This window comes from Pelecanus crispus, chromosome 3, assembly GCF_030463565.1.
Source record: "Pelecanus crispus isolate bPelCri1 chromosome 3, bPelCri1.pri, whole genome shotgun sequence".
NCBI classification, from domain to species: Eukaryota; Metazoa; Chordata; class Aves; order Pelecaniformes; family Pelecanidae; genus Pelecanus; species Pelecanus crispus.
This window is the reverse complement of record NC_134645.1, coordinates 37414145-37429346: the sequence shown is the minus strand read 5'-3', so window position 1 is coordinate 37429346 and position 15202 is coordinate 37414145. Positions and strand designations below refer to the sequence as shown.

At 39.9% G+C, this 15202-nt stretch overlaps 1 protein-coding gene across 1 annotated transcript in view; it reads right to left on the bottom strand.

Moving 5' to 3' along the window:
* The window catches only part of KCNH1 (potassium voltage-gated channel subfamily H member 1), a 185411-nt gene that overhangs the window by 155640 nt on the left and 14569 nt on the right, over positions 1-15202 (bottom strand). The window contains exon 4 of the mRNA XM_075707277.1: positions 4779-4907. Coding sequence (XP_075563392.1) covers positions 4779-4907 — 129 coding nt within the window. The remainder of the gene's footprint in view (positions 1-4778; positions 4908-15202) is intronic.

The following is a 15202-nucleotide window of genomic DNA, read 5'->3' as shown; positions in this document are numbered from 1 at the left end:
TAAAACATCTCCAGCTTCAAAAGGATGAAGAGCCTTCACCATTAACAGCACTGATTTTAGCTGTCCTGCGTTCCATGATGCTGTTTCATTTAATTGCAAAAAGTTGAATAGAAACTGCTTCTCAAAACACCCAAGATGACAAGATGCCTACAGCAGGGACAAAAGCTGTCCCCTGAGCTTTGTTTCATGGGGAAACATGGCACTGAAGTACACCTTTGTGATATGATGTTTAACTCATCAAGATTTCTCCTCTTTAAGGGATGAAGCTTCATTTAACAATGCTCTTAAGTTGAACAAACCTATTTTCTGTATTTTGAGGTGAGCATGATCTGTTGATACTCAACCCACAACAACATTTATTATTTATTTGTAGGTAGTTATTTGTTTCCTGCCACTCTCCTCAATTTGATCATGATGACTCGTAAATGCAAACATTAGGAACTGTGGCAGTTACAGAACCCTTGTTATCAAGTTGCTGATCCATGACTTATACAATCCCTAGAGTCAGAATAAGGAGCCATTGCCTGCTAGAGAATAAGCTCATTTGGTCATGTGTCTGTTGTTCACATAGAACTGTGTAAATGTGAGTAAATCAGGATTCTAGCAGTTCTTGCTACCACTCAAACCACCTTTGTTTTCTTGCACATCAAAGATCCCTGCTTACATCCATCATGCCTCTCTGCAGTCTTAATGCTCCTTCCATTTGAAACTTCATTACTAAAACTGTCTTATTTTTCCATCTGGACTGGGAAAGCATACCAAAGTTTTTTAATACACTCACCACTTCCCTTTCATTTGTTTCCTTTTTTAAGAAAACATTTCATCTAGATGAAAGTAGAGTATAACTTAATCAAAATATTTCAAACACTGGCTCTGCTCATATAAATACATCTTTAAAAACAGAACAAAAAAATTAGACAGCAACAAAAAAAAAACCCGCAGAAACAAAAAGGAAAAAAAGGAAACACTTGGGGAGTTTTCCCTGCATTAAGATGGAGGCAATCAAAGTATTATTTTTTGTGTAGTCCTGCTTGTGATGCAAAGGACAGCTTAGCTGCAAAATGAAACAAAGCTTCTTCTGCAGAGGAGATGATAACCGATGATTGCTACAAAGCACAGGAGGTTACAATAGCTAGGAGGCTAACAACCGTTCTCCTGTATGATTCAGTGATGATGAATTTGATCACCTTTTTGTATAAAAACAAAGTATCAAAAGCAAAAATTAGTATCCAAAGCATAATTTCCAAACTTTTATAAAGCAGCATAGATGCATCTGAATATGTTCACATTGTATTTAAACATGCAAAACCTGCTCAGACAAACTTCCTACTAGCTACTCAGAGTGCAGGCACAGACTCTGTTTGTCTGCACAAATTATTGTTTTCATAAAGTGATGCATTCTACTTTATACACTATTCTCAAACAACTCATACTTGGTGTGTTAGATCTCAAACAAAAAAAGACATACAGACAAAATGCATGAATTCCAAATATAGCATATACTCTAAAATTCAGCTAAGAAGGTGACCTATCACTTCACAAGCCAAATTTAGCTATGCTATAGCTTAATCTTGCCTGCTTCTATTCAAGTAAACCTATTTTTTCCTGATTTTTAAAGGGGCAAGCATACGGCAAAGAGTGGAATGAGGCTGTTTAAAAATACTATATCATTATCACTGACACACTATTTTTAAGCTGTTTTATTTAGAATGCACTATTTTTAAAGCTGCCGCATTTAAAGGCAAATTTATTTAACTTCTATGGCAATCATAAAATAAACATCTTCTAAATTATCTGAATCAATTAACAAAGACTACAATTAGAAGTCTATTTTTTACATGGCTTTAGAAACTTTTTTTTGTTTTATCTATTCAAATGTCTAAAATTATTAATAAAAATTGGTACTGGGACCTTCTATCTCTCTGAGTCACCTTCAGATAAAAGATGCCTATTCATTTTTGTGTACAAGTCAAACACCTGTCATTGGAGCTCAACACTTCACACTCAAGGAGTCACTACATCATTTGCAGCTGAACAGTCATTCTTGAAATTGCCAGCAGGTGATAGAAAACTGAGATATACCACAGCTAAGCAGGCTTAGCCTGACAGATTAGTTGCCTCTTAAATTGATCATGTTTTTGTACTACATAATGCTTTTCTCTACATAGACATACAGGCATTGATTTTGAAAAACTTAAATACTTTATTCTATGCCATTCTATGCCAACTATGCAAATAGCACATATGTTAATAAAATACCTGCATTTGCAGGCAGCCGTTTACATATTAAGGGGTCATATGCACAGGAACTGATTTCACATATAAACACAGTAAAAGAAATTGGTGAAAGCCGATTGAAGGCAAAAGAAGGAAAAATAATTGATTTAGCAATCAGTTTTCAGTTGTTTCAATTAAACAATAAATCTCCAAGTTCACAGTTTTAGGTTTTCAGAGTGGGAGCTCATTTGGTTTTAGAATATAAGAAACATTCCTACGAAAATTGCTGTCTTCCAAAAGCGTGCTACAAAATTCCTGTGTAATGTTGTACACGGTGCAAAGAATATGCCCTCTTCAAAGCTCAGGTCTGTAAAAGCAATGATTCTTAGAAGAAGCTAATATAATTTTACCTTTTTTTTGATCTTTCAAAAATATTTTTCCCCTCCATGAATCCTAGAACCCACTACAGACAATTGTCTGACATTCCATACCTGCCTTTTTTCCCCCGTCACAGTATATAATTGCACGATGAGATCTAACATTAAAGGCATGGTCATGCATGTAAAATTATTTAATTGTTTGACAAATCAGCTCTTCTTTTCCAAGAAATTGCTCACCTAGCCATCAAGTGACTGATACAATATCACCTCCTGAGATGCATGCAACAAATTCCAAAGCTAGCCTACAGCAACTAACTTAGGGAAGAAAGAAAGGCATAGGGGATAAATTAAGGATTAGAACAGAATGTGCAGTTTCATTTATATCATGTTTGATTTGTGTATACAGCGACAGAGAACTCTTTACCAGCATGAAACTGGTGCAACTTCATTCATTTTAGGAGATTCAGAAACAATATTTGGAAGACTCACTTAGTGCATGAAGTCTTCTGTACATAAAGTCATAGCACTCGGAAGGAATACAGAGCTGTGAATCAGCAGCCTCTAAATAATACGTCCAGTTCTTCTGTCTGCAACTTTTGTTAGTCACTTAGCCAGTTTCCATGGGCTAGATGAAGAAGTTTTGCTTATCATCTTAACTCCTCTGCAAGTAGGTGCACTTGTATGTGGGTTTAGTGCTTATATTGCTTTAGATATGGAACTACTAAGAATTACCATGATCACTGTAAGAACAGCATGATTTCAAGATCCAAAGGAGATTTTTTTAAAAAAAATCAGGGTTCCCTTCCTTCAACATACTTCTCTTGAAAACAAAAATTTACAGTGTTTCCTTGTGTTGAAACTGAAGGACAAACTCTTTTCACAAGAGTGCATATCACTATCACATTAAGGATCTTCTGTGAAATCAAAGACACAGCTAGCACCCCTGTCAAAGTCCTGCTTATCAATTGACTAAATGAAGCCAGGGCCTTCACTCCCAGCAAATAAATGAGACCCAGCTTTACTGCATCATGCTGATTTATCTTTGCTGTCAGTCCTCATCAGGATACAGTGAAGACCAGTAGGCAGGGGGAAAAAAATACTGTAGACCCAACCTTTCTGACAAGGTACATTTTTTAGTTTTACTAAAGCAATGAAGAACCAAACAAATATCATTAAAAAGAGAATAAAAAAAAAAAACAACCCACATAGCCTGGAAGAGGGTGTGTTTGTCAAGGTTGTACTTCCTTTTTCATGGTAACAGGTGTTTCCACTTTGAGAAACTATGTTTTTAAAGAATAACATTTTGAGCATAAATGTAAATCAGTTCACATTCACAGTAAGCTTCCTGTTTAATTTAATACTACAAATATTATTAAATACTAGAAAAATGCAAACAACAGGAGAACTTACGTCTTTTTTTACCCCAGAGGACACAAGTCTCTGTAATTCTCCATATGGGTACAAAAGGTCTATTTCTGACAGGATCTGAACCTGAGTGCAAGTTTATGCTGCTGTCACAGCTGAGTTTGCTGCCAGGTTTTCCCAGGTGTAACTCAGCAAAGGGTTAAGAGCAAAACACAGCAATGCTACTTCACTCACCAGAATAGTTTAAACTTGATTTGACTTAAGATGATGGGAACCTCTTCCACATATGTTAGAGGAAACTAGTCCAGAACTTTAATATAAGGAATCCCGTAATAATGGTAAGTAACATCAAGCCAGGCAGAATGAAATTATTCAGATCTTTGCTAGACTCAGACAGGGTTAATTCCTCAGTTTTTGCATACAGTGTCATACACAATTTGTACAGGGCCCAAGACCCTTCAGTTCCCTCTGACATCGAAGAGGCTGTTTAGCAACATTGTGACTCTTTGAAGGCTATGCTGGAGTGTGGATTAATAATGAATTTAAAAGGAAGAGCAGCACCTATTTGCTAAGTAAACTCTGCTTCCTGAAGCAGTTGCAGGTTTCATTAGCAATGACCCTTTCCAGTGCAGGCCAGAGCCAATTCGCTTAAGAAACCAGCAATCATTCCTTGCACAAATGCAGCCCCCGGGGCATAGCTACAAGTTATTTTAACGTCTAATTCTTTGGCTTTGGTATTTAAAGGACTTCAGCTCTTTCAAGACCAGGGCAAACAAACAGAAGCAGCATAAATATGTAATTGTGGAAAAGACAAACCTTTACATGAATCATCCTCAATGGGCTGCTTGAAAGCCGTTATGTCATTGAAAGTGCAAAGAAATAAAACCACTTTATCCTGCTCATTTCGAATTGGAGCAATTTTCACAAAGAACCAGACAGGTGTTCCTGGAAACAAACAGCAAAAAGTTGGTCAATGGTAGGCAGAACAGTCAACGGGCGAGTTTAGATGTTTACACTTCAAAATCAGCCATCTGTAAATGTTACTTTAATGTTGGGGTTTTTTGCAAACACCTATTAGGAAAAATGACAAAGCAGCTGACAAGAGTGTTAGTTAAGTTCTCTGCTCTGCCTCTGATTAGCTTTTTAATCTTCAGGGATCACTCACTACCTCTGGGCTTCATCTACAAAGTGAATACTTGAACTTACGAAGTGCTTTGTGATCTCCTGAAAGAAGAGTCCGATGTTATGTGCAGAGGGTGCACACAACAGAGTCTTGCTGGTTCTGTGCAGGACTTGAGAATGAGCCAACCATGCCTAGACCATGACCATAATACAGAGTCTCAACTCAAGAGCATGACCAGCTTGGTTGACCTTATACTTCTCTGCAAACAGGGAGCACCATCCCCTAACAGCTACATCAGCCTATGCTCAGCTTCAAAAGCCAGGCTCTGGGAGCTCTGGTCTAGACTGTAAATCCTCCCATGCAAGGGAAATCCTTGGCAAGCTGAAAGGCAGCTTGCCTTGTCCTGAGCCTGCCATCAGGAAGGCCATCAGGAAGGCCATCAGGAAGAAGCCATCAGGACCAGACCATGGGCTGTGGATGGGAATAAGTTGTACTGCATAAAACTGTACTTTTCTAATTACTGCAGTAGGTAAACTACTAATGAAAACTGCTTGAGAGGTTAGAGCCTGCACATCACAGAAAAAGATGATCCTAGATAACGACCCTTCAGATGCTGCTGTCAATTTTTCTTGACATCTATCCACACAGATCACCTTGAGGAGAGAAACTGTCAGTCAGCCCTGCCTTTCCATATTTCTGGCAGTTTTGCTGAGGCTGCTGAAAAGACCCTACTAATAGCAATGAAGTTCCATGTAACAAGACAGTATCTATCACTCTCGTTTCACAGGAGTCACCACACTGATTTTAGTGATATACTCACTAAAATACTCAATAAGCTGATTGGAGGGCTCAGAACAAAGCAGTTGGCTCCTGTGTGTCATAACATGGCCTCCTTGTAGGCACCATTTTTTAGTCTGCAGTCTTAACTTTGGTCACAAAAAGATGACTCCTTCTCCAGCTGTGAGGTACATGGCAATCAGGAGACGCCAGGGTCACCAGGCCTGGGCCTGCAGGGAGCTTGTACATGAGTTTTCAGACTGTCCCTACACCCTCAATGATGATGAAAAAACTCACCATTGCTTTTGCAGACATAAGAAGTAAGAGCCAAAGAGAGGATTCAGGCTTGCTTGCTGTGAGCAACGTTTCTCTTGTGTGTGTCTTGTGAGCTATGTTTGGAGAAAAGGCTCTACATACCAGGGGCCAATGTAAGATGTAAAAATCAGCAGGATTTCGACCATCTGGGAAAACCAGAATAAACAGCACCATACATAATTTTTGTCACTCATGCAGGAAAGCCTATTTTAGAAAGGGTGAAGTCTTAGGAGACTATTTCCTTTCTTTCTCGATCACAGGACCCCCCTCCAGGCTAGAGATCAGATTCTCTTTCACCTGAATTGCTCAGTATTTTAACATGAGTACTGCATGGTATATTTCATGCAACAGTTAGTTATAACAAGAGCCACTTGTGCTTCCTGACTGTCAAAGGGTCACAAGGAAACCTCAGGTAGTTCACAAGTTACTGTTCAGCAAAGCAAGCAAAGGCAGGGTTTTTTTTTCAACTTTGTTAATATAACAGAGGTTGTTGCTACCAGTGCCTCACCTGGCTGTTTCCCAGCCTCTGTGCTTAGCAATCATTTCTGGCCACAGAAAGCCAGGGCATCTCCAAGACCCATGGACAACTTCTATAAATGAAGTTCAATTCCTAAGGCTCCCACTGTGCCTCATAGCACAGGCAGTTTCAAACCCTGGCTTAGATTCCATGCCATATGTACAGCCACCTCTATAAACAGCAGGGTATATGACGCATGGAGGCCTCTGCTCAAAAAGCAGAGAAATCCAGATGGAATCACTGATGGCCACTTCTGGAGCATGCCTGCATGGCAGAAAGTATTCAGGGGTCAATATATATATATTTTTTTTTTAAAGAGTTAGCATTCCTGAACAACTCCTTCCAATACAGTATGAGCAAACAAAAATGCTAAATGCAAGAAAAGATTCAGCAAGGTAACTGTGCCAATAAAATCATCGCTAACTTGCTAATGAGCTTAGAAGACACTGCCACAAAGCAGCCAACAGCAATTTTCAAGACAGTAACACCCTTTACACTACCCTTTCTCAGGAGCTCCTAAAATTGCCTATCTCTGTTTCTTCTTGCCTACTTGTTTTTCCCATCTTCACATGTGAACTATTCTGAGGCTGATCAAATCCATATCTTGCTTTTACACAGACTCCTTGGTGACTAATTGCTTTTTATTTTACCCACTTCAACACCCTTCGCTAACACTGCAACTTTTTAATCAGCCAGGATTGCCATCTACAGCCTTGCTTTTGATCTCCATCTACATGCACTTGCTTTTTTGATTTGGGATTTTTTCCCCCTCCCCAAAAACACTTTGTATTGTTTCGCTACTTCAAGCTACAGCCATTCTGCTATGGGCTGCTCATAATATCCACCTTCATAGCACTGAGGCCAAATTACATACTCAGCTTCATCTCTGCCCCTCACAGCTATAAAAACTTACTACCCTGCTTTTGAAAATGCTGTACACATCACAGAAACAGAAAGGATCCAATTCACCCTCTTATTCTGGCTATTTGTCAGATGTATGCTGTCATTTTCTCTTTACAATTATGGTATGATATGTTGTTGCAAGATTTTTTCTAACATGTTCTGAATGCAGCAAGAGGAAAGACTTTTCCCGATAACCTGTAGAAGGCTGCTGCAGGGCAAGGAGCTTATATCAGCAGGGTTCTTGCTTTCTGACTCCCTTGACTCCCGCTCCTGTGCCGCATTATTTCTAGTAAAAAGGAAAACAAAACACTGTTTTACCTAGAACCAAGTGTAGATCTTAGTGATGTGCCCCACAGGCAATGAGAAGAGACAGATATTCTTGATAGCTAAAAGTAGGTGTTTTTGATGACTGTCACTATTTGGGTACCCTTATAATTTCCAGAGTGTCAGAGTGCCATGAACAGGGTGTATTCCAGGGCAGAACGTAAAATCAAGGTGGCACACTGGTCATCTTCCAGTTTTGGATCTACACAGTAGCACAGCAACAGCAGAAATAAGTAGATGGAAAATTCTGCCAGGCCATGTATCTGTCTCCCCAACATCATTCAGTATTTTTCCCTGCAGTGTGTTCCCCACCATCTTGTCAGTCTCTTTTGTGAATAGGAGATCGGTGGATATAAAAATACAATCATGAGGTGAGAGCTCACAGTGCTGCATTAAATGCACTTTCCACAGTGCTCTGCAACCAGGAGCTTGCTCATAACAGAACTGGGATCTGAACTGTGGGAACACACTGAAAGGCTCAGCCAAGATGTGGCCGTGCTCAGCTTTTTTCCTGCATACTGGTTTAATTATCAGAAGAATTTTACTTTTTAAACATTAAACAGTTTATTTAACTATTAAACAGGAAAGCTGAAAGTATAAACCACTTATAAATCAGATCGGAAACTAGAATTTCAACCTCCTGCAGGCAGCCCTCATACTCCTGGTGTCAAAGCGGATGTCCCTGCTCAACTAGACAATCACTACTGGCAAGAGGCACAAACATGGCCATTTTAATGAAAAATGTGACTTTCAGATTCAGCCTATGAGTTATTCAGGCAGTGAAACTGCAGCATGTTTCAGAGCTCTCACAGCAAAACACGAGTAACTTCCCCATACGCCCTCAGTCTGCATTGATGTACAGCCACGCAGAAATTGTTTACCAGTGTTTCCAACAATACATCTACTTTCATTTACATTTTGCCTTCTGTCCTGGCAAGCTCTCTCACTGGTGAAGTTCAATGATAATGCCAATGCACAAAGAAAGAAGCAAACACTTGTGAGCCACATTGTCTTCTGTTAGATCTGGAATTAACAACGAAAGAATCCAGAGTTTGTCTGACGGCATAGGACTAATCCTGCTAGAAAAGGGAATGTCACCTCAAAGCTGGTGGAGGAGCAGTGTGAACAACTGGGAAGATATGAAAATCTACAATGAACGTCTGACAGTAGCTGTAGGACCAGCTTGTCTCATGGTACCAAAGTTATGTAGCTAATTCCAGAATTAACAGATGCAGCTCTTAATAGTCTTCACTGGCTTGAGCACAGTACTTACAGTGTTGCCTTAAAGGCAAGACAATTTTAAGGGCTGTGACTCAGGTCCCAAGTCTTCTCCAGACTAACACACAGTAAATGTCTCCACACCTTATAATTTCCCATCTGTAACACAAATACTACTGTCTCTTCCCTCTCCTCTTTTCCAGTCCTGTGTATTTCAACAGTGATACGTTAAGCCCCTTGCTGAGCAGGAACTCCAGCATTTAACATGCTATTTTAACTTTGGTTGAGGTCCTTCAGAAACTCTTATAGTATCAAAGTGAATGAGATGTTACAGGTCTATTCCAGCTTCTCCCCCTGAGCATACTGATGACCTCTCCTTCAGTTCTCCCTCCTGTCAAACAAAAATAGGCTATAATGAAAATCAGAATCACTTTTAAATATGCTTTTTCCCCATACCTTGAACTATTTAACAAAGGAGGTCAGCTGTTTTTCAAAACTACAAAAAGTGCATTGTTTAAATAAAACCACAACATGCAATTTTTCTTTCCGCAAGGTAAAACAAAATTTGTTTATAAATACGATGAAAAAATATGTTTTGACAATTCAGACATCATCTTCACTGCCCTTACTAAATGGGGCAAGTTTCCTCAAAGCAGCACAACCTCTGCATTACTTGATAATGTCTCAATCAAACGGTCATCAGACAGGTATTGCCCTGAAGGTAAACAGTCAAGCAGTATGGAAATGGAAAGGATAGAAGCACGTTCTGTGTCTCCACCAATTCCTACATGCAGACAGCAGGACTTCAGTTATATAAACAGCACAGCTGACCATTACAGTCACTGCTTTTGGGGTTTCGCTTACGCCCAGGTACTCAGTATGAGATTGTTTCTCTCTGTCCCACACAGACCAAATAGTTTGTCCAATATCAAATTAGCAAACCAGCTGATGAGGTGCGGTCAGAAAGAGTTAGGCAAGCCACTATATCGACACAGATTTTAACTAGGAGCACACAGGAGCCTGTGACATTTGACCATGCAAGACAAAGAGCAAAAGTCTTCCTATAGACTCTACCTTCTAGTACTGAGAGTGTGCACTGAATGAGAACAAACCAACTCAGTATGTAGCTCACCGCCCTGTGCCAATACTAATAGACCTTTAAACACATTTCCAGCACTTTAAAAGCTGTTACCTTCATGTTTTCCGCATCTGGTGCTGCTATGCTCTGGCAGCTAATGCTTCTAAAGGTCAGATTTTTACATGCTAAGATAAGGAAAATCAATTTCAGTCCTCAAAGGTGGAATCGCTGTGCACAGGGGTTATCCTATGACACTGAAACAATACAGTAGGGAAAAGGTTCCACACACACCCTTGTACTGCAGCAGTGTTGATATGGTGTACCTGATTCTGAGTTCTCTGAAGAATAGAAAGTGAGTATAAGGAAGGGGAAGACACAGGGAAGTCTTGAAATCCTCTTTCCATTTACCCCAGATAAAATATTTAAGGATTACTACTGAGAAGTCTTACTGTTCTGTATATGTTTGAGGAGATGACATCAGGTCTTGCTTGCCAACACACTTGAAGTTGACAAGATCAATGGGAATTATCAGGTTTATGAATCCAAAATACTTAGATTTGACCGTGCTGAAGGTATCCAAACTCATGCAGATGGATTTCACAGAAGAGGAGATGCAGGTGTGCATACTGCTTGACAAATATAGAGCTAGAATTCAATGGGAGGTTCAGGAAGATACATGCCACTATACTCCAACACCCTCATTCCTTCCTGCTTCTGGTCCTATGCAATGATTTGGTTTAGCAAAAGTTTCCATCTTGCGACACTAGAGGCACAGCACACACAAATACAAATTGTTTTAACCAATAACAGTTATAAGAAACTCTCCCTAGTGGTGGGCAATCACATGTCTACCACCCTGAAGTAAATTTTGCTCTCTATAAATTAGGATGGGGTTATTCGTCTGTTTTTTAACCTCTGTAGAAAGCACTGGTCCAAAAAATAAGTGCAAGTAGAATCTGCCAAATCACTATTTTGGGCTTATTTGTCATTCTTTGACATTTAAAAGCCTTCTAATACACTGGGGGGGCGGAGGGTTTTTTGCAAACAAAACAAAAAAACCACACAAATATTCATGATACTAAATTTGTTAAACATTCAAGCACCCAGAAAACCAGGGAAGTGAACCCCAGCACAAACTGAAAGTGAAGCCCAGCCTTTGGGGCTCTCACCATAATGTATGTACTCAGAGAAGAGCTACTGCTTATCCAAACCACTTTGCAGTGTGCATAATAATTACCTACAGTCAACCCTTTGGCTGCTGCCATTTCACTGGCCCCACTTGCAGAAAACCTCGGGGTGGGGCAGGAGGAGAGGGAGGTGTCTTATCACTCTGCAGCACTGCTGCAGACCACAAGCAATGGGAACGTCTTTGCTGAGACAGGGGACACAAAGACTCTCTGTAACTCTTCATGCATTTTACTTTTGAAGAGTCCAGCCCACTTCAGATATTCTTCCATTGAAGCAGATGAAGTATTGCATAGAAAAGGGGGTTAGATTTCAAATGGGCACCACCTCTTCAGAGGTAGACAGAAGCAAGTAAATTTATATTCTTACAAACATTTACTTCAGCAACAATAGAAGGAAGTGCATCTAGAAGAAGCCTGCTTTTGCACTGCTTGAAACCCAGACCTGTGTTGTAGATGGAAAACTAGGCAATGAAAGTCCAAGTTTCATTTATTCAGCCATTTTAATTTATGGGGCTGACCATAAAGTGTAAAAACCTAACAAATGGCTGTCAAAGTCTCATAAGAAGTCAGATGTTTAAGCTGCATCAGTTCAGATACGCTAAAATATGACTAAGACTAGATACAAAGTATTTTCTAATACATTAGGTCGTATCCTTCCTTGGTGTAAGTTAATATAACTCCACTGATTGATTTCACTGAGACTTAGCAATGTTTTGATTTTCCCATATAAAAATAAACAATACTTCCAGCACCACCAGACACATCTAATCAAACAATGGAACTGAAGCTCTCACATGAAATTACTGTCAACCTGTCTGTTGTCATTTTGCAGTCCAGATTAAAGAAAGCTTTCACTTTGTCTCCTTCCAGGTATGACCATGAATCCCCACTGAATGCATGGCATCAGAGCAACAATGACAAAAATCTGGTGGCTGTGCACCTACTTGCTCCAATTGCTTCCAATTATGTGGTGGTAGAGGCCCCATCCCTGGCAACATTCAAGGTCAGGTTGGATGGGGCTCTGAGCAACCTGATCTAGTTAAAGCTGTCCCTGCTCACTGCACGGGGGCTTGGCTAGATGACCTCTAAAGGTCCCTTCCAACCCAAAGTATTCTATGATTCTATCCTGAAGTAGCTCTGCATTTCTAGGAAGCAATTCTTCCAGAAAATAACAATGATCATCACATATCTGCTAAGTAATCAAGGGCCCAGCCCAAGGAACCATCAAATCTCTATCACATCTTAACTTCAAGTTCTGAAAAGAGGGAGGATAGCCACTTTTGGATGGGTGGAGGGCTGGACAGAGAAAGTGGAGGCCAGGGTAGTAGAGACAGTATCTATAAATGCAAACATGATGAAGGCAGAAAATTGTATCATTCTTCTGAATACTACAGCCTATGTTGTTTCTAGAGTTTGTGATATTGTGTGATATTCTAGAGTTTCTAGATATTATGAATTGCAATGAAGCTGGTGGATATACTGTACCTATCAACATCTGGATGGGGTATTCTTATCAGACAACCAAGTAAATACTAGCACTGGGTCACCACCATGGAGAGTGTCATGTCTAAAACTGGAAGTCTATCACTTCTAGTAGCATTATTAAGTGTCTCAATCTATTGTTGACATGTCTACTGTAAGATCAGGACCTAATTGTTACTCAGAGAAAGAGAGGTGACTGCTACTCATAAAGATACAAGATGAAGATTGACCTGCACTAGCAACGTCACAGTTAACTTGAAATTCCTGCTTTGTTTTCCTTTTTCTACCCCCAAAAGGCTAGAGATTGTATTGTTAAAACAGCTAGAAGTACATTAAGTGTGCAGGCTGTGGAAAAACGTACCAATTATTGAACAACACAAAAATGGAAGAAAAACTTGCTATTTATCATGACTGTTAGTTTATAGGGAGGGAGTGGACAGGTAAAGAACAACAAAAATCTACTTGCTGTTTAATTTACTGGCTAATTTGAAGAAATAAAATAGAATGAGGGAAGAATAGAGAGACAGAAAAGAAAGAAAGAGCACAAAAAAAAGATATCTAACAAAATTAAGGGTCCTTTCCAAAACCTTCAAACTGGGAGTAGGTTGAAACCAATCAAGTTTATTGCCTGAGCAGGCAACTGCTATAGTTGCAGGCAGAGGTAAGGTGACCACAAAGGCAAGACCACTTAGTAGTCTGGGTGCTAAGTGACTGATAAACAAGACAGTGTTTTTCTATGATGTGGCATATTAAGAGAAAAAGCTCCAGGATGTCCCCTTTTTGGTATTTTTCAGTTACAACTCTAGTGTTATTAGTCAGTCCCTGTAACAGTAGTTAATGTACCTCTAAAGCCACAAATCTAACAAACAACAGAGCACTGCTTTTTGTTAAACTTAAAAGTAAGCTCTGTGCTTCCCTTTTTCCCATGCCTGTGACTCTCTGTGCACACAGAACCATCACAGCTCTGCTTTTTGGCATGTCGCACAACACAGCTTCTGCACAGCTGGACTTTGTTCCAGGCCACCTTTCCTCAGGGAAGTGCACAGCAGGGCAGGAAACATTCCTCACTCCACGGTTACCTGGCTTTAATTCTGCATAAAAGACAGAGAGGCCCCAGGCTCTACTACAGGCCATATGCTGCAGCAATGACAGACTAGTAGCCATATAGCCTCTTGGTGCCAAATTACTGTTAACTAAGAGAGAATTCCAGACCCTCCTAGATCCCACGACTGCAGCTTATTTACTTGGCTTTGGATGCACAGTTGTGAGCTGCATATGGTCCCTATGGCCACTAACCGAGCTAGGAACAGAAATCAGCTTTAAGAAATAGGTAAACATTGGAGGCAGATAACACTGGAAAGAAAGAAGCACAAAGCAAGGCCATTCAGATAGCACATACAGCTTTTCAAATGAGTTGGACCAGCAAAGATGTGCTCCTGAAGAGCCCTGAGCAATGGCACCATGTCAGAGGTCATGATGCTTTGAACAGGCTAAAAAGAGAAGAAAAAGACTAGAAGAGAGATGAAGCAAAAATCTAAGAATTTTTTTTTCTCCCTAAAAGATGACAAAAACCAATTCCAGGTACTTTGGCACCACCACTTCTTAGAACAACAAATTAATTCTGAGAGAAAACAAGCGGCTCCACACATCCACCGATCAGCACTAGCATACATAAGTAATATCTTTCAGGTTTTGTGAAGTGCCTGTGGTTCTCTCACCTAACTCCAACAGTCAGTACTAGCTGGTCATTTGAATAGAAAGACCAATGGTTCACACATACCATTGGATTGGATTGAATTATCTTTCCCCGGAAAGTTGGTCTTTAACAAAAAACAAGGCAGCAACGAGGTTAACTGTTGAAAATTACTTCATAGCAGTTTGTGTTATATTTTGTGGTTAAATTCCCCCATTCCCACTAATGCAGAACTGATCAAATTGACCATCATAGCTGTAATGGGAAGGAGCTGCTAGCAGGATGCTTCTGCAAGGTACTCTCCCCTGTACACAGACACTAACAGTTTCACAATTAGAAGGCAAAATTTTTAAAAGCAAAATAAGTTACAGAATGCAGACTTTCAGCTTAACATCAGGCCAGGCTGACGACCCCAGTGTATTTACACTTCAGGTGACAGTAAGTAGATGAAAATAACTGTGCCATGACATAGTCCACACTAGATGGGGCAACAAGTTTTGGGCAAGTAGTTCATCTGCTGACATGTGCAGTTACAGACACACTGAAATTCCTAGGAAAAAAATCATATCCCAGTTAAGGAATTTTTGTCCAAAACAAAAGACATTTTCATCTGAAAACATCAG